This window comes from Pteronotus mesoamericanus, unplaced genomic scaffold (genome assembly GCF_021234165.1).
Source record: "Pteronotus mesoamericanus isolate MK-2021 breed Mesoamerican mustached bat unplaced genomic scaffold, CSHL_Meso_final scaffold_128, whole genome shotgun sequence".
In the NCBI taxonomy this organism is placed as follows: Eukaryota; Metazoa; Chordata; class Mammalia; order Chiroptera; family Mormoopidae; genus Pteronotus; species Pteronotus mesoamericanus.
The window spans coordinates 2,694,368-2,712,589 of NW_026555305.1; the positions used below are offsets into that span (position 1 = coordinate 2,694,368).

The window sequence follows — 18,222 nt, forward strand, 5'->3', positions numbered from 1 at the left end:
ACACACGCACGCACGCACGCACACAGTCGGCCATCTCCGCCCAGCCGCGCCCCCGCCCCACCGTGCTCCTCTATCAGCACCGAGGACAGCGCCACCGCTCGCGTCATTCGGGGCCGGCGCCTCAGAATCTCCTGGGGAGGGTCCTGTGCATTTGCTGAGCAGGTAAGGAGCTGCGGGGACCCCCTCCCTAAGCTTCGTCCTCGTTCCCATCCCTAGACGGACAGGTTGTGGGGGGCCTGGGGTAACCCTGGGAGGGACCGACAGAGGGCGTGGGAGGGCCCAACAGAGGGCGTGGGAGGGCTAGAGCCTGATCGGGAGAGAGGTGTGGGGACAAAGAGCAGGAGGCGAGGGAGAAACAGGCAGGAACAGGGAGGGGGAGAGAGCGAGCGATCCCAGGAGACAGAGACCAGACAACAGGCACAGGGCAAGGGAGACACAAGGGGGAGCGGCGAGAGGATGATGGGTGCACGGACAGGAGAAGTAGGGGGACCAGAGGCTTGGGGGCGGCGGCGGTCACAAGGACAGGTGTGAAGACAAAGCTTGGGAAGCGCGGGAGAGACAAACGGCGGAGTGGAGTTGGGGGCCTAACAAAGACAGTAGGGCAGCAGCCCCTACTCCCACATTTCTCGCAAGAATGGAAGAGGAAGAGATTGAGTCTCCGCCCCCAGGACCAGATGTGGAGGCAGGGCCAGCTGCGGGCTCCTGGACCGAGGGGCAAGGCTGCCCCTCCCACCCTCGCTCGTTTTGGTATCCGGGTCTGGAGTTAAGGCTCCACAGTGAGCCGAGCCAGACCGCTCCGCCGGGGCTAGGTTTGGTTGGTTCAGCCCCGCCCGTTGTCGTGGCAACGGGCCGTTGCCGGGGTAACCAGCCTGGCTCCGATCCGGTCCGAGCGGAGCTTGGCGGTGCCTGGGCACCCCGGTGCACTTGTTCCCACGCTCGCCTTTGGCCACTTCCGATTCAGATCCTAGAGAGGTTCAAGGAAAGGGTGGAAGTGAGCAGGATTCCTGCGGGGACCTCACAGCAAGGGAGTGTCCCTTTGGGATAGAAATAGACGCTGGAATTCACTCCCATAGCGCTCCCTCTGTCGCGGGGAGAAGGAAACTACAACCCCCAAAATGCCTCGCGGCGGTAGACCGATTCTTGTGCGACCTGTCGCCCAGGGGGCCGATGGGAGTTGGAGTTCCTTGTTGTTGGAAGGACTCAATGGTTGCACGGGGTGGGCATGGGGGACTAAGGTGCTTGGGTGCCTCCGCAGAAAGGACCGTAGAACCCTGCCGCCATGTTTCCAGAGCCCCCAACCCCGGGGCCTCCAACGCCTGACGCGCCTCCGGACTCGAGTCGCCTCAACCACGGCCCTGGTGAGCCAGACTAGGGGCTGGAGCAGATGGAAAGGGAAAGCCCGGCCAGGACTCCCAGGGGCGGGATTCGGACGGGTGTTCTCGGCTGGCGGGCTGGAAAATCCGGGCGGGATCGGAGTCAGAGTCCTGGACTGGAATCTAAATGATATGGAAAAAGAACAGATATGCAAAAAAACAACAAGAGCAAACACAAAAACAAACAAACAAACAAACCCCGAGAATCAGAGCATGGGGCTGGGAGTGGAATGGGATCTTGAACTGTTGAATTGGAGAGTCCACCTGTCCCCTCTTTTAAAGAAATGCAAACAGGCCTGGGGAGATGTTAAGGCTTCCAGTGAGCAGAAACGTTAGAATGGTAGTGGGAGCGATAGGCAAAAGAATCTGATGGTGTCATGCGGCATCAGATCGCTTTACAGGTGAGACAGGTTGGAAGGAACAGGAAAGTAAAATGGAATAGAAATGCTGGACGGAAAACAAGGCCAGGTTTACAGCTTCCGCGTGGCCCCGGGGCTGAACCAGCGGGCTCACCTCCTAGGGCCTCAATGTCTGTTGTATCTATGTCCCCTGCAGTGCCCCCCTGGGCTCTGGCCACAATCGTGCTAGTCTCAGGCCTCCTCGTCTTCAGCTGCTGTTTTTGCCTGTACCGGAAGCGTTGTCGGAGGCGGATGGGCAAGAAAAGCCAGGCCCAAACCCAGGTCCACCTTCAGGAGGTGAAGGAGCTGGGCCGGAGTTACATCGACAAGGTGTGGCCTGGCCCAGAAGCCTCAGTCCTTGCTCTTTTCCCTCCCCTGCCCACCTTATTCGACCAGCTCCTCCTGAACCCTGGGGACCTAGCGGTGGACCAGACCTAGTTACTGTTCACAAGAACCTTCCAGTTTGGTGGGGAAGTCAGACAATCACATGTTCACAACGCAAGGTGGTATGTGCCGCATCAGAGGCTGGACCGGGCGTATGGGTGAACAGAGGAAACACTGGATGGCCTAGAAGGTCCCAGAAAGCTTCCCAGGAGAGGTGACTTCTGTGCTGAGTGCCAGGGGACACACAGAGCTAACTGAGAACAGAGAGGAGGACATTCTAGTTCAATAGAGGAGCATAGGCTGAGGCCTGGAACCCAGGTTCTCAAGCATATTTGGGGGACAGCGAGTCATTTCCATGGTGGGGTGAAGCATGTCCTGTGCTCTGGAGTGAGGCAGCTGGAAGGCCAGCTGTGTCCCTGTAATGAGGCACCTGGGAGCCATGGAAGTTTTGAGCAGGACAGGGACAGGGTCAGAGGGAGGTTAGGAGGAACCCCCTGGAATCCATGTGGAGGACAGACCTGGGGCAAGGGAGCCAGGGAGGAGGTCATATGGCAGCCCTGGGAGGGTGAAGGAACCATGAGTTGGAAGGAGCCACTGGAGTGGGAAATGACGGCTGCAGGTGCAGGGACCCGAGTGCGCGTTAGGTCTCGGAATGCAGAGAGCAGTGGCGCTCACCTGGGAGCCAGAGAGCAGCTGTGTAGCCTTGCGGGTTTCACTGTCCCACTCTGAGCCTCGAGTTTGTGGCCCATAACTGTACTTGCCCTTCTCCCTTCTCAACAGGTATCTGTTATAATTCTTACCCATCAGTGATGCCTTTTAGGGTTGTGGTAGCCAGTTTCCATCCCTATCTCTTAGGCCAGTGACTTCCAAAGACCATTGCATGAAAATCAACCTCGGAGCCCATGGAAATGCAAGTTATGGATCTTGCACCAAAGCTGCTGTGTAAGGGTCTCCGAAGTGAAGGCATTTTGCCGAGCTAATCAGGGGAATTCTGATTCACGTTGAATTTTGAACATTGGTGATTTAGGTGAAGGAGAAGTCTTCTGATTTTGCTGTTCCAGTTTAGAATGGCAAATACACAGTACATGTGCCATTTTGCCTCCATGTGTCGCCTTGTCAAAACAATGCAGCAATTTGCACATCCCCAATACATCTATTAGCATGTGAAATAAGATCTCTTGCCTCCTTCCTGAAGGTCTTGAGACACAGTTACGCTTGTTTTTCTAGGCGACCATTGGGGCCTGTTTTACGACTGTCTAGCCCCAACTATAGCAGACATCACTAATCAAACACAGAAAAACACTGCACTGTTGTTATGGTTATTCCCTGCCTGTGGCAGACATCACTAATTGAACCCTGACTCTGCTTAGCCTGCAAGTGCTCAGGTATAACCTAGAGATGTGTGAGTCTCCCTTGGCTTCTGAGCCTGGAGGATGACACTCTCAGGGGAAGAGTTCACCTGTCCTTGCCCCTGGCTCCCTAAGGTGCAACCAGAAGTGGAAGAACTGGAGCCGGCACTCTCCGGGCCAGGACAGCAGGTAGCAGAGAAGCACGAGCTAGGACGACTGCAGTACTCACTCGATTATGATTTCCAGACTGGCCAGGTGGGTGTAGAGGAGGGGGAGGCTTTGGAGGGGAGGGTCCAAAAGGGAAGCTAACGCCCCTCCTCACTGTACAGCTACTGGTGGGTGTCCTGCAAGCCGAGGGTTTGGCTGCCTTGGATCTGGGCGGCTCTTCAGACCCCTATGTGCGGGTTTACCTGCTGCCAGACAAGCGGAGGCGGCATGAGACCAAGGTGCATCGGCAGACATTGAACCCACACTTTGAGGAGACCTTTGCCTTCAAGGTGAGCACCTGGCCTCAGGGTCCCGCACTCGGTAGCCTGCACCCAGTCCCTGAGACACTGGGGACCGACCCCTTCCGCTTTTGCTGGAGGCAGCCACAGCTCAGGTGGCAGCGACCAGCTCTGGAGACTATTCCACGGGCCCCTGATCTCCCTTTCAGGCACTACTGACCCTTGGGTTGTCCCACTTGGGTTCCATGGACGCCCGCAACTGTCCCCTGGGCCCCTCGCTGCCCCACTCGTCGCCTTCCACCCTGATGTGCTGTGTCGCCTTCTTTTTTGACTTTCTACTCTCCACCTGTGCACTCTCTGCCCTCCCCAACCCAGGTGCCCTACGTGGAGCTGGGAGGCAGGGTACTGGTCATGGCGGTGTACGACTTCGACCGCTTCTCCCGCAACGATGCCATTGGGGAGGTCCGGATCCCCATGAGCTCCGTGGACTTGGGGAGACCAGTGGTGGCCTGGCGGGAGCTGCAGGCGGCTCCGCGGGAGGAGGTGGGCACACGTGGCCACGCCCCCGCGGCGGGCCCGCCCTCTACAAGCCCGAGCCAATCAGATCACAGGCCTCCCGGACACCCCGCCCCCTCGATCCCCGCTGCATCCAGCCCAGGATTGACGTTCCACCTGCTGCGGCAAGAATACTTCCAAGGACCCTCCTGGTGTTAACTTCGGACCTTTCCCTTCCAAAACGAGGGGAAGGAAAGAAAGGTCGCAGAGGGGATGGATGTGCAGTAGAGGCTCGGGTAATAGGTCCCTCTTTGTCTTTTAGCAGGAGAAACTAGGAGACATCTGCTTCTCCCTCCGCTATGTCCCCACTGCCGGAAAGCTCACCGTCATCGTCCTGGAGGCTAAAAACCTGAAGAAGATGGACGTAGGAGGGCTGTCAGGTGTGGGAAACAAGGAAATGGTGGTGGTGCAGGGCGTCCCCTGGCTGTTTGGCTGTGTCTAGGCTCCCATGGTCTCTTGGCGGAGAGGGTGTCCGGGATGCCATGGGAGGCTATAGATTCGATCTGGGCACAGACAGGGGGCCTGAGGGGTGCGTGGGGCTGTCCCACAGAAGTCTCATGCACCCTCTTCGATCTGATCCCCCCACTAAGCAGTAGGGGAGCTCTAAGGCTCCTCCCGTCTCCCCTCAGATCCGTATGTCAAGGTCCACCTGCTGCAGGGAGGCAAAAAGGTGCGGAAAAAGAAAACGACCATCAAGAAGAACACTCTGAATCCCTATTACAACGAGGCCTTCAGCTTCGAGGTGCCCTGTGACCAGGTGCAGGTGAGCTAGACCTGCCTTGAGCCTCTCCAGAAGAGCCCGAGGCCCTTAGAAACTCCCTAGCCAGAGGAAGGGAAACTCTTCAGCAACCTCCAGGAACCAGGGCCTGAGGGTATCAGGCTGTGTTTCCAATAATCTTCTAGGAGGAGCAGGTTACCCCACCCGCTAGGCAATACCAGGATGCCCTGCCCCCTCAGGAGCCTTGGTCACTAAGAGACCTCTCCACAGCCCTTGAGGGACAGGTCCCTCTACTCATTTAAGAGATCTAGAGGTTTGTCCCGCTTAGGATGGGGTTCCGAGTGTTTCTCACCTATGGAAACTGATCAGGGAGGAAGAAAGACTACAGAGCCCGCCCTCTAACTGCAGGGCTCTCCCGCTTCACTTCCCACATCCTCTCAGCCCGAGCTCCAGGTGGATTTTAACCCAGGGCCCTAAGAGGGCCACCTGGACTCTTCAAGGGAGGGGCTCTCTTTGGCAGCGCTACCCAGGTCCTTCCTGGTGCCTCTGTCCCCCACTCTCCTGTCTCCCCTTCCTCTTCTGCCCACCCCAGAAGGTGCAGGTGGAGCTGACCGTGCTGGATTACGACAAGCTTGGCAAGAACGAGGCCATCGGGAGGGTGGCTGTAGGGGCAGCGGCCGGCGGGGCTGGCCTTCGGCATTGGGCAGACATGCTGGCCAACCCTCGGCGGCCCATTGCCCAGTGGCACTCGCTGCGGCCCCCTGACCGAGCAAGGCCACTGCCCGTGCCCTGATCCCACCCTAAAGCCCCTGACCCAGACTTCTGGTCAAAGCCACGCCCAGACCCACCTCTAAGCCTTCTCTGAGCACGAACCCCCACCCCCACCCCTCCACCATAACCATTGGACCCGTCCTGCCTCCTCACTCCCATTATGCCAATCATGATAACTTGCCAACTTCCCCACCACACATAAGCCCCAGGGACCCCTGGGAGAGGGGAGCAGTTCGGCCTTCCCCCAACACACCCAGGGTCCCACCCTCTGCTTTGACAATCAGTAATCCCATTGTACTGTCCCCTTTGCCCTGCACAGGATCACCACCCTGTTCCCGGTCTCATTCCTGCACTCCTCCTGGGGCCAAATAAATACTCAGCAACGTTGGTGGCCTGGCTGGATGCTACTTGTTGGGGGAGGGGGTGGGGGCAAGGGCGAGGGCCCAAGAGGTAGCCTCACTTCCAGGGGTGTGATCACACAAGGGCAGGGGAGGGCTGTCCATGTTTGAAACATATCAAAGGAAACTCACCATCCCATCCCCCCCACGCATCCATCCATCTATTTTCTCATTTAGTCATTCTCTCACCCCTCTGAGTACTGTGAGGAATCAATGAGAGTTTGCTTACTTATTCAGGAATTTATTGTGACTTGCCTAAGGTCATGTAGAGGAGAGGAGGCAGAGAGCCCAGGCTCCTTGGGTGCTGCACCCAGTGCTGGATTTTGGAGCCAATCTGACCTTGCGGAACTCACAGACAGGTTCTCACCTGGCCAAGACCTCTCGGCCAGCAAGTGACGGGACAACATGGAAGCCCAGGCATGTCTGGCACCAAAAGTCACATTGTCAAGCATCCTGCTGTCTGGCCTCTCAAATATAAAGTAGCAGGAGTTACAGGGTGGACTGTCGTGGCCATTCAGCTGGGAAGGCAGGAGCAGAACTCAGAGGACAACCTCCAGCTGGGATTGAAAGGATGAGCTGGATTCTTCTAGGGGGAGGATGGGGAGGGTGTTAGGGGGAACAAAGCAAAGAATACAGTCCTGGGGGCAGGAGAGGCCTTGAGTGCCTCCCGTGTCATGCTATCATCAACTTTGTGTAGTGTGCCCATTTCCATGGTATAAATACTCCCACTGTGGCTGATTTCAAGGCCATAATGTGAAGTCATCAAATATGGAATTGAGATGTCTACTAACACACCCACATATAGTATTTCTCAGGGTTGGGATGCAGATCTTAAAATTTAAGGCAAAGCCAAAAAAACCAATCAAACAGCCCCCACCCCCCAAAAAACCACTCAGTAGTCAAGATAAATAATATTTTAATGTTTAAAAAATTTAATGAAATCCACAATGAACAAAATATAAAAAAATTTAAAGACAGCGTCTGACCTTGCACTTGGACTAGTGTGCCTCATCCTAATCCCACCCCTGGTTTTAATAAAACTTTATCTACAATGATAGCTTGTTGCAATTTATCAATTTGATTTTTTAAACTATTGGGTTAAAATGGCATTTCTTTCATACGGGTACAATAGCTGTAAATAATCTTAAGATATAATGGTAAAATATAGTAAAATAAGAAGTGATGAGTTTTGAGAATTACCTTTAGTGCAGTGTATTTAATTGAAATTTAATTTTTAGTAATTTAGTAAAAACATTAATTTTTATAAATGACTAAGTGTAATACTCAGGTCACAAAATTCCTGAAAATTTACCCACCCGGGGCCAGTGCTGGCTGGTTGGAACACTTAGCTGTGTTTCCTATCAGGCGAGAAACCCTGTGTGGTAGAGGCAGGGTGTGAGGGGAGAAAGGGGACACGAACGTCTTTTGTTTAAGGTTTAGCCCACTTCACTTTAATTTGGACTGATCAAGAGTCCATTCAGTTTTTTCTAATTTTGAATCAACCCAGGCTTCACCCATCCCAGAAATTTGGATTTCCCCAAGCTCCGTCCCGGCCGCTTCCAGCACCGTCGTCAGGACAACCGCGTCCTCACGCCTTCTTTTCTCGCAGGCCACGGTAGTCGTTCCTCAGAGCTCCCATTGGCCAAAAGTTTGAAGTGGGCGGGCTCCGCTCGCTCGCATTGGTGAATTGACAGCGTCGGTGCCAGCCCGAATACTCCCATTGGCTGATTGATAAAAAGGGCGGGGTCTATGGGCAGCAGTTGAGGGACGCGAACCGGATAGCTGCACAGCACCCAGGAGGGAGGGAGGGAGGGGAAGTCCCGGGATATTTGGAAGGATAAAGGTGAGGGGGGTGTCACCTAGAGGAAAAGGGCGAGAAGTCAGGGACGGTGAGAGGGGAATGGGTGGACGACCCAGAGACAATATTTGGGGATTCCCTGGATGTCTGTCCCGCAGGGCGATGACCACACCGGCAGGCTCGGGCGCGGGCTTCGGCTCCGTGTCCTGGTGGGGCCTGTCTCCGGCGCTGGACCTGCAGGCTGAGAGTGAGTCCCCCACCCTAGGACCACATCTGTCACAGCAGCTACCTACACAGCCTGGCAGATGGTGCGCTAACGTCCTCCGAGGCTCCAACGGCGGGAGGCACCACTAACTGGGCTGCATAGGTGGCCTCTCTGAGAACTACGCGTCCCAGAATGCTTAGAGGCACAGCTCTCTTTAGAACCTAGGTCGGAGGCGCAAGTCCTGCTGGGAGTTGTAGTCCATTGTGCTGGGGCTGCTGCAGAGGGCTCTCTTCAGGCCACCAACCTCAGCACGCTGTTGCCTTGCCAGGTCCTCCCATGGCCCCAGATTCGCAGACTAATACACAGCACGGGACCCCAGAGCTGGATGTGCTGCTGCTGGGTTCCGTGGATGGGCGCCATCTGCTACAAACGCTGGCCCGGGCGACACTCTGGCCTCGCAGAAAGTTCCACGTGAGCTGGGATTCTGGGATGTGGAAAGAGGAGGCTGAAGATGAGAGTCCAGATTCCTGAGTCCTTGAGTGAGGGGGAAGCAGGAGGCCTGGACCCCTAGGTCTGAGGGAGGTGGAAACTGAGAGCCTCCGCCCATGCGTCCTGAGGAAGGAAGTGTCTGGGGTTGGGGTTCCTGGGTTCAAGTGGAGAAAGAGCCTATGGACAGTCTTGAGTTGTGTTGGGAAGGAGACTTTGAGAGCCCAGATTCTTGTAGTTGAAGTGGGTGGAGAGTTGTGTACAGAATTCTTGGGTCCCGTCTCCCGCTCCTGAGTGTCCTAGGAGCCAGAGACACAGATCTCAGAATCATTCTGTCCTGTCTATCCTTCCAGTTCTATGTGCTGGAGAACAATCTGGAAGCTGTGGCCCGACACATGCTGTTCTTCAGCCTAGCCCTGGAGGATCTTGAGAAGATGGGGCTGCAAGGTCAGTTGCAAGGACCAGGACATTCTGGCCCCCAATTCCTTTCTCATGCCTGCAGATTCTGGCTTTTCAGTGGTGCAATTAAAAACTTTGGACATCGTTCCCTATTTTATCATTTGCTCACTCATTTGAGAGAATTCCAAGAGAAAATACACACAAAACTCTCAGCATATTGCCAGCATTCAAAACCTCCTACATCAGGAGTCCAAAAGAGATCAGGGGACTTCCTGAGAGCTAGTGAGTCCCCTCAGTATGTGGGGAGGGTTTGGCTGAGCTGAGCTCAGTCCCGCCCCAAGCCTCCCACAGTGAGAAGTATGAATCCCAGGGAGCCAGCCTGGAGGAGGCAGCCTCAGAAATGAGACTAAATGGAGAAGGGGAAAAGGGAGGATGGGCGGGTTGGCGGAGAGTAATTATTTCCCAGCAACAATTTCAGCTTAGTGTGTAGAACAAAGTCTGGGCTCAGATAAGCTGTGTTCAAATTCTGGCTCTGCTTGCTTTGTGACCTTGGGCTAGTACCTCCCCCTTTCTGGGCCTCAGTTTCTCCACTTATAAAATGGGGATTCTGAAAGTTTTCGCTCCACAAAGTATTGCGCTTTTCAAGGATTCCATGAATGACAAAAATGCATAGCTCTCGGCTTCTGATATATACTCGGTATGTCTTAGCAATTATTGTTATCATTATTAGGGATGGTGGCTGTCATTAACAGCCCAAGACATTCATTGTGTGTATTGCACACAATTTACAGTGCACTCTGTATAGAGCTCTTCACCAACTAGAACTAAACTAACCATATCTATATCTAACTGAAGATACAGAGTTGTCTTTTATAAGGTTCTTAAATAAGATGAAACCATTTATAGACACATATTGATATAGATACATGTGTATACAACTAAAAATATAGTTTTCTCTTATAAGAACCCTAACTAAAATAAAACAATTTTTACTATTGCCTTGTAACTTGTATGCATTTCCATTCTTATCTATGACTTTCTTTTAAGGCAAGGGGAATGTAAACGTGAAATTCAGGATTGGGGCTACCTGGGAGGGGGAAAGGGGTAAGTGAGGAGACCTAGGTGAGGTATAAGTTATTCTTCACATTCTAGTTGTTGGGGTGAGTGGAGAGTTTGCCGGGTCCATTGTGCTTGTTATGACTAATGATAAGACTCTATAAAGAAAGTATGTATAATATGGCTGCAGTTGGTGTGGCTCAATGGATTGGGTACCTGCTTGCGAATCAAAGGGTCGCCGGTTCAATTCCCACATGCCTGGGTTGCAGGCCAGGCCCCCGGTAGAGGGTGCACAAGAGGCAACCACACATTGATGTTTTTCTACCTCTCCTTCTCCTTCCCTTCCCCTCTCTCTCTAAAAATAAATAAATAAAATCTCTTTTAAAAAAAGTATGTGTAATATAGAGTGCGTCAGTCTATAAACGGTATGAGACACTGGTCTCATTTCTGGGCTCACTCCTCTGCTTCCCCGACTACTTTGACTACTTTTCTTCCCGCCCCACAGAGAGGAGCGAGGCCTTCCTGGAAGTGTGGGGGAACGCGCTGCTGCGCCCCCCAGTGGCCGCCTTCGTGCGCGCCCAGGCCGAGCGCCTAGCGCACCTGGTTCCTGAACCCGACCGCCTGGCGGAGCAACTGCCCTGGCTCAGCCTGAGCGCCCTGAAGGTGCCTCCTCCCGGGCTCCGTCTGTCACCGCCTGGGATCTGGGTGGCCACAAGAAGAATGGAGACGGGCAGCCCAAAAGGGTTTGCATTGATGGAGTGGGCTGGGGACGCAGGAGTTTGAGCCCCAGCTCCTAGTGTGGGATTTGGCCTAGGGGGTGGCTTCTACTCTCTGAGCCTCACCTTCTTCAGTTGAGAATCGGGAGAATCGTGCTCACACCTGGAATGGAAGGGAGGGTCAAGCAGGAAAGGCTGCTCTCCCTGCAGCCGCTCTCCCTCGCTTTCTCCCCACGCGTGCCTGGATGCGCAGTTCCGTGAGCGCGACGCTCTGGAAGCCGTGTTCCGCTTCTGGGCTGGCGGGGAGAAGGGGCCCGAGACCTTCCCCATGAGCCGCCTGTGGGACATGAGGCTACGCCACTACCTGGGCTCCCGCTACGACGCCCGGCGCGGTGTCAGCGACTGGGACCTTCACATGAAACTTCATGACCGCGGGGTGAGCGGGCTGGGGCCCCCAGTCGCGAGTGTGAAGGAGGAAGTGCCAAGGGCCTATGTGCCGGAATCACTGAGCCTCTCTTCTTCTCACCCCCTCCCCAGGCCCGAGTCATCCACACCCACGAGTTCAGGCGCTGGAGGGACACAGGCGTCGCCTTTGAACTCAGAGACTCCAGCGCCTACCAGGTGCCCAACAGGACTCTGGCGTCCGGTCGCCTTCTGAGCCACGTGCGTGTCCATCCCCTGTCCTGACCACCTCCTTCTTTGGGGGGGGGGGGAACACAGGAGCTCAGGTCCCCAACGTCCACCTCACCCACGTCCTCTCTCCTTGCTTTTCTAGCATGGGGAGCGCGTGGCAGCCCGAGGGTACTGGGGGGACATCGCCACGGGGCCCTTTGTAGCCTTCGGCATTGAAACGGACGACGAGAGCCTCCTGCGGACCAGCAATGGGCAGCCAGTCAAGGTGTGCAGCTCGAGGCAGGGTTCACAAAGCCCCGCCCCCTGCACTCGAGGCCCCGCCCACAAACTCCCGGGGTCTGCCTCCAGTGGCTAGGCTCCACCCCTCTCTACTTCCTAAACCCTGTCACGGGAATCCAAGCTCGTCCCTCAGATGCAAGCTCTGGGGATCAGGGGGGGCGGTAAAAGTGACGTACTACGAGCACCGCTACCAGGGTTTAAACCCAGACTCCGGCCACACCCCTCCTCAGACTGCGGGCGAAATCACGCTGCACAATGTGACGGAGCTGTTCCAAGCGATGGCCGCCTGGGGGCGCCCGAGCGCCGCCCAAGGAGACTCCGAGGAAGTTCCAGGCGATGCAAAGGGAACTCGGGAGTCTGGTAGGCGAGGACTCAGCTCTCCCCCATTGCGATGGAGGCCGTGCTCGGGTAATATAATGGACACATCATCTCCTGGGGCTAGTGGGACCCAGACCCCGGCCCGGGCTTCAGGTTCCACGCGTTTCAAGTACCAGCGTGGACTGTCTTGGTTCCCAATTGCCTGGACGAGTGAGAGACCTTTCTGACAGTTGGTCCCTTTTCCTCTCCTCTCTCTCTCCCTTTCCGAAGCCCTGACACTATTCTTAGCATTCTTAATTCCCATGGTAGAATTCTGGCCCTACGTGCAGATGGCAAAGAAGCTAAAAGCATTCTAACACCTTGCTGGGTCCCCGGTCCCTTCTCTTTTACGTGTAGTTGCCTCTCGAGCGCCCCCAGCTAGGACCTGGCCCACAACCTAGGCATGTGCCCCGAATGGGAATCGAACCAGTGACCTTTTGGTTCACAGGCCGGCGCTCAATCCAATCAGCCACACCAGCCAGGGCCCAGGACTCTTTTGGAAAGACATCCCTCTTCCCAAGTCTGGTCATGTCTCTTTCTAACCGTCCCCAAACCTGGCCCTCCCCTGTGTCTGGACGCCCTGTCTGGCCACAGGCCACTTCCTCTCCCTCTCTTGAGTCTCAGTTGCCCGGCCTGTAAAGTGGGTTTCTGCTAACTGGGGCAACCATCCCAGAATTTCTCAGGAATCCTCCTAAGAGAAAGGATGAGAAAGGGCTTCAGGGGCCAAGCAGTGGTATCTACAAGCTTCGCGCGTTGGCCTAACTGCACTGGGCTTCCCCAGCAGCTCCCAGCCCGGAGCCCTTCGCTGTTCACTTCCTGCCCCTCGGTTCTGCCCAGACACTCCATCACAAGAGCTGCTACCAGGGTCGGTTCCAGCTTCTCTACGTGGCCTGCGGGTAAGAGGTCCTGGGGTGTCCCGGGCTTCCCTTCCTCAAACCCCTTTCTCCCTCAGACCCAGGAGTCCAGGCCTCCAGCCCTTCCTCAGATGGCGTTTCGGTCCCCAGCTCCTCCTCCATCAAGGCCTGAAAGTCTGAGCCTTCGTCCTCCGTTTTCTCTCTGCAGGATGGTTCACCTTCTCAGTCCTGAGCTCGGGGCTTGTGTGGCCCCGGGGGGGCGCCTGATTGTGGAATTAGCCCGGTGAGCCAGCGCAGCGCAGGGCAGGGAACTGGGCTGGGGACGGGAAGCCGGGTCCCCTAACACGTCGCTTCTGGATTTCAGGTACCTTGTGGACGTGAGGCAGGAGCAGCTTCAGGGGTTCTCTGACCGGGTTGGGGAACTGGCTCGGGCAGCTGGATTCGCCCCGCAGCCCGGAGCCAAGCCCTCGGAGAGCTTCGCGCGCTTCTCCAAGTCTGAGGACTCTGCTCCCGTAGACCCATCAGCGGATTCCAGGCTTCTGCCCCCTCAAGTCACAGCCCCGCCCCCGGAGTTCTTGGTCCCCTCCCTTGAGGCAACAAATCCTCCCTCTGAGGACCTGACCCAGCCCCTCCAAGGTCAAACCCCGCTCTCCGAACGCCTCAAACCGCCCTCAGAATCTCAGGCTTCTCTGGAGGCTTCGGCTCTGCCCACAGGGAATCAGACCCTCAAACCTGAGAGTCCGGCTGGACCTTCAGAGACCACGTCCCCCATCTCTAACCTCTAAAGCCAGGTCCGGGAATTAGAACCCGCCTCTAGGACACTTGGTTTACACCCTCCGCATTCTCACTCAGCCCCAGAGACGTTACTCAAATTTTAGATCCCATTTCTGAGATTCTATATTTTGTCCCTCGAATTCTAGGTCGTTTTTCTCAGATTTCTACACTCCACTCCCAAGACTCTAAACGTAGGCTAGAGATCCGGCCCAGGTCTCAGGTCCTCTGGCTGGTCCCCGGGTGTCCCGTTCCTCAATGGCTGTTGGGGTTGTCCCCTCTCCCGGGGCTGGGCAGTGCCCCTGTGGTCCAAATAAAGAAAGAGGTGTCTTCTCCTCTATGTGTCCTTGTGTCCTGTCCTCCCTGTCTGTCTCCAAGGCCAGGAGTGGGGAGGGGCCGGGAGAGGTCAAGAGAGGAGAGCCAAGACCAGACTTCTGGTTTTCCAAGTGGACTAGGAGTGGATTTGCCAGTGATGTTGCCTGGGTGCCTGAACGCCACACACCTGGATCTTCAAATAAATCAACAAAATGTACTGAGTGGATAAGTGGTTTGGGGTACTGAAACCCACCATAAGACGATGAAAAACACAGACAAAGCTCCAACTCTCATGGAGATTGCCGTTTAGTGTGGGAATGGGGCCAAGACTCAGGTCGGAGGGAGGAGGGGCTGGGGACAGGACTCCTGGGTCCGAGGGCCGAGCGGCGGCAGGCCTGGACTCCTAGGTCAGAGTGAAGGGGCCAGATCCAGCTGGAGCACCGCCCGCCCCACCCCTCACGCGCCCCATTATCTCGCATCCTGGGCAGGGGAAGGAGGGGGCAGCAGTATATTTAGTCCATGCCCTTGTCTTTTATCAGTGTCCTCCGTGAGGCTTCAGCAGCCGGGAGCAAGGCGAAGTCCCTGGGGCTTTCAAGGTCACCCCAGACGGGCGACCCCTCCTTGACTCTCCGAGAGTTTCTTGTCCCTTCTCTGCCTCCTCCCGGTCGCAGTCTCCACATGGCAGATGAGTGAGTGAGGCTGGGAACCGGGTCTCCTGGGGCCCGAAACAGTGGGCAGTGGGGGGATTTCTTGGAGGGGTGGGCGTTGAGAGGCCGGACCCCCTTCCTGAGAAAGGAGGTGGGACAGGACTCCTGGGTGTCAGAACAGGGGCAAGGGTTTGGAATCCGACTCCAAGGACCCCAGATGGGGAAGCTGGTGGCGGGAGCTCGTGGTCAGAGGGGCTTCTGGGGTCCCTTTGGAGGCGGACTGAGTGGGCCACAGGCCTAGCATTAACCTCCTTCCCTGGTTTCTCTCCCTCCAGGAGCGGCGATGCGGTGAGAGCAGGCGTGGGGCAGTCCGCGGGGCGGGGGGCGGCGCTGCAGGGAGGGCTCCGGGGCGGGAGGCTGCAGCCCTAGGAGAAGGCATGGACAGGGGCTGAGGGCCCCGGCGGTGACGCGGCCCCGCTCCCCGACCCCAGGGGGAACCGCGCCCAGCCCCGGTTCGACGCCGCTCCTCCGCAAACTACCGTGCTTATGCCACCGAGCCTCATGCCAAGGTGAGGGTGGAGCCAGCGCTGTGGGCGGGGCCGGGGCGGGGCCTGGATTCAGAGCCCTGGGAGGTTACCCCGCGTCTGGGGGGAAAAGGGGCGGAGCCGTAGCCTTAATAGAGGCGGGGTTTGGTTATGGGCGGGGTCCAAGCAGAGAAGTGAACTTAAGGGGCGGAGTTTCGCTCTCGGGCCCGCTCGGATTCTCGAGAACTGCCTCCACGAGGGGTTTCCTCGCTCAGGGCAACTGCGATTGCTTAGGAGGTGGTGGGCGGTGCCTAGTCAGAGTCAGGGGCCCAGATTGGTGGATGGGGCTGAGGGGCGTGGCCTCCCGTGGAATCGGAGGCGGCTCACTCTGGACCAGGTCTAAGGGGCGCGTGCTCTGAAGCCCCTCCCACTACCCACATTTGGATTCCCCCCCCACCCCGTTTCTTTCTCTCTCCATCTCTGGCCGGCAGAAAAAGTCTAAGATCTCTGCCTCGAGAAAACTGCAGCTGAAGGTGAGGACGAGCCTGGAGAGGGAGCCTAGCTGTCCTTGCGGGGGCGGAGCTTGAAAGTAGGGATGAGGCTTCGGTTGTGCGAGGGGGCGAGACTTGGACTGTTGGTTTTGGTGGCGTGGCTTTGCCGGGGCTGCGGGGGGGGGGGGCCCTCAATGGCAGGGCCGGGCCTTGGGATGGTGGGCCTTGAGGGGACGGGACTCTGGAAGACCGGAGAGCATGCCTGGGAGTAGGAGGCAGCCCGGAGGAGGCAGGGGCAGCCTCCTATCAGGTCGTCGTGGGCCAACGTGGGCTGCGGGCCGGCCTCCCCTCCGCAGACCCTGATGCTGCAGATAGCGAAGCAGGAGCTGGAGCGGGAGGCAGAGGAGCGGCGCGGAGAGAAGGGGCGCGCTCTGAGCACGCGGTGCCAGCCCTTGGAGTTGGCTGGGCTGGGCTTCGAGGAGCTCCAGGTACCAGCTCTAAGAGGGGTCTCCTGGCCAGGCCGGGGTCCTGGGTTCCTAGGTCTGGTCTTGCATCCTGGGGTCTCAGGTACAGTCACTGTCCTTCCACTTCTGCTCAGGACTTTGGGGTCCAACCTCCCAATGTTTACCCTTCTGAGTTCAGAAATATGGCCTGCAAGGTGCTTGCAGTTCCCACGCCCGGAGCTGGGTTTCTTCATTTCTACGTCTGCAGATTCTCAGGATTCCTGGCTCTGGCGTTCTGCTTTGTTTGCAGTCCCCCCGAGTCTGGCTGCAGGCCACTTCAGGACCAGATATCCGGGTCCCCAGCCCCTGCCCCTCTCCCTCGGACCCTGGGTCCGGTCCCCAGTCTTTCCCTACCCCACGTGCCACGTTTCTTTACCAGGACTTGTGCCGACAGCTCCATGCCCGCATCGACAAGGTGGACGAGGAGAGATACGACGTGGAGGCAAAAGTCACCAAGAACATTACAGAGGTGGGAGGCAAGGGGCATTCTGGGCCCCTTCAGGGTGGGGGGCAGTGCCTGGGGCTGTGGTCTCAGCCTGGCCCCTTGCAGCTGCTTCTGGTTGAAGATACCAGGGGACCCAGGTCCACTCCGTGAATCTGTCAGGGAGCGGGCAGAAGGATGGCTCCATTATGGCCTGACAAGGCTGTTCCAGGCAGAGGGAGGTGGGACAGCAGGACACATGTCTGTGACAAGATGTGGCCGGAGCGTCAAGTGTTGGTAAAGGAGTTCAGGCAGGGACAGAGAACGGTGAGATGCTGGAAGCTGGACGGGGCTGTGTCAGTGGCTTTCGGAGAGATGAGGCTGGGGCAGGCCGAGAAGGGTTTCCAGCCCGGGGTGAGGAGCTTGGGTTTTGTCCCAAAGGCAGTGGGAGCCTCAGCGTGGACAAGCCTGGATGGGAACTGGGGAGGGACAGGAGGGCTGTGGAGGGTGGAAGAGTGGGGTGAGGGAGGTGGAGGGCGAGGACCCCACCTCCCCTTATGCCCCACCCCCTCCCCAGATCGCAGATCTGACCCAGAAGATCTTTGACCTCCGGGGCAAGTTCAAGCGGCCCACACTGCGGAGGGTGCGCATCTCCGCAGACGCCATGATGCAGGCACTGCTGGGGACCAGGGCCAAGGAGACCTTGGACCTGCGGGCCCACCTCAAGCAGGTGAAGAAGGAGGACACGGAGAAGGTAAGTGTGGCTGGGCCAGGAAAGGGGGTGCTTAGAGGAGACGGTGTGGGGGCAACTTTCTCAGGGCCTAGCCTCAGGGCAGGTGACTTTTGGAATTTGGGGGAGAAAAATCTGGTGAGGAATCCTCAAAGCGAAGTATTGGATAGGGGCACAGGAAGTACAACAGGAAGACAGGAAGTAGAAGGGGAAGACTAGAAGTGCTGTCGGAGAAAGGAAGTAGCATGGAGCCAGGAAGTGCATGAGGGAAATGAGACAGGAAGTGCAGGAGGGATACAGGAAGTGCATGGGGCAAAGTGGCTGAGAGAGTTGCCAGGACAAAAAGTGTTCCAGAGCCAGATCCTCGGGCAGACATTCCGGACAGAGCAGCCCAGCAGGCAGGAAGGCAGGGAAAAGATATTTGAGGAAAGACACTCCGACCTCTGACTCCATGTCTCCAGGAAAACCGGGAGGTCGGAGACTGGCGCAAGAACATCGACGCGCTGAGTGGAATGGAGGGCCGCAAGAAAAAGTTTGAGGGCTGAGCCGGCCGGCCTGCGCCTTGAGGAATAAAGCTGCTGTCTGAGCTGGGTGTGGCCGCGTGTCTACTCTCTGGGGGCGTGGGTGTGAGAGGCGGGAGGATTG

The 18,222-nt window shown here is 56.9% G+C and overlaps 3 protein-coding genes across 5 annotated transcripts; all 3 read left to right on the top strand.

Moving 5' to 3' along the window:
- The first annotated feature begins 62 nt into the window (after positions 1-62).
- On the top strand, positions 63-6,356 carry SYT5 (synaptotagmin 5). Of its 3 annotated transcripts, none has more exons than XM_054588212.1 (9): positions 63-162; positions 1,256-1,358; positions 1,929-2,101; positions 3,640-3,759; positions 3,834-4,001; positions 4,326-4,493; positions 4,768-4,885; positions 5,135-5,268; positions 5,816-6,356. In XM_054588212.1, the coding sequence occupies exons 2-9, from the start codon at positions 1,280-1,282 to the stop codon at positions 6,014-6,016; spliced, it is 1,161 nt and encodes a 386-aa protein (XP_054444187.1). In that variant the 5' UTR covers positions 63-162; positions 1,256-1,279; the 3' UTR covers positions 6,017-6,356. The 3 variants fall into 3 exon arrangements, with proteins under 3 accessions (XP_054444187.1, XP_054444189.1, XP_054444188.1); XM_054588214.1 differs by having other exon boundaries at positions 4,771-4,885; XM_054588213.1 differs by lacking the exon at positions 63-162 and having other exon boundaries at positions 1,248-1,358.
- A 1,996-nt stretch (positions 6,357-8,352) lies between these two features.
- DNAAF3 (dynein axonemal assembly factor 3) lies at positions 8,353-13,953 on the top strand. Its single transcript, XM_054588215.1, is given in 12 exon segments — positions 8,353-8,437; positions 8,724-8,866; positions 9,235-9,328; positions 10,842-10,999; positions 11,306-11,488; positions 11,590-11,715; positions 11,828-11,950; positions 12,195-12,324; positions 13,103-13,217; positions 13,384-13,458; positions 13,540-13,909; positions 13,912-13,953. Coding segments are annotated over 12 exon segments (1,644 nt in total).
- Positions 13,954-14,939: 986 nt separating this feature from the next.
- On the top strand, positions 14,940-18,122 carry TNNI3 (troponin I3, cardiac type). The gene is made up of 8 exons (XM_054588152.1): positions 14,940-14,950; positions 15,244-15,256; positions 15,400-15,477; positions 15,924-15,965; positions 16,280-16,411; positions 16,806-16,895; positions 17,425-17,601; positions 18,039-18,122. Exons 1-8 carry the CDS (start codon positions 14,940-14,942, stop codon positions 18,120-18,122), a joined length of 627 nt encoding a protein of 208 aa, XP_054444127.1.
- The last annotated feature ends 100 nt before the right edge of the window (positions 18,123-18,222 follow it).

Coding starts and splice junctions, on each gene's coding strand:
- SYT5 (XM_054588212.1), top strand. CDS start 1,280: ATGTTTCCAGAGCCCCCAACCCCGGGGCCTCCAACGCCTGACGCGCCT. Junction 3,760..3,833: donor ATGATTTCCAGACTGGCCAG/GTGGGTGTAGAG, acceptor CTCACTGTACAG/CTACTGGTGGGTGTCCTGCA. Junction 5,269..5,815: donor TGCCCTGTGACCAGGTGCAG/GTGAGCTAGACC, acceptor TGCCCACCCCAG/AAGGTGCAGGTGGAGCTGAC.
- TNNI3 (XM_054588152.1), top strand. Junction 16,896..17,424: donor TCACCAAGAACATTACAGAG/GTGGGAGGCAAG, acceptor CCCCCTCCCCAG/ATCGCAGATCTGACCCAGAA. Junction 17,602..18,038: donor AGAAGGAGGACACGGAGAAG/GTAAGTGTGGCT, acceptor CCATGTCTCCAG/GAAAACCGGGAGGTCGGAGA.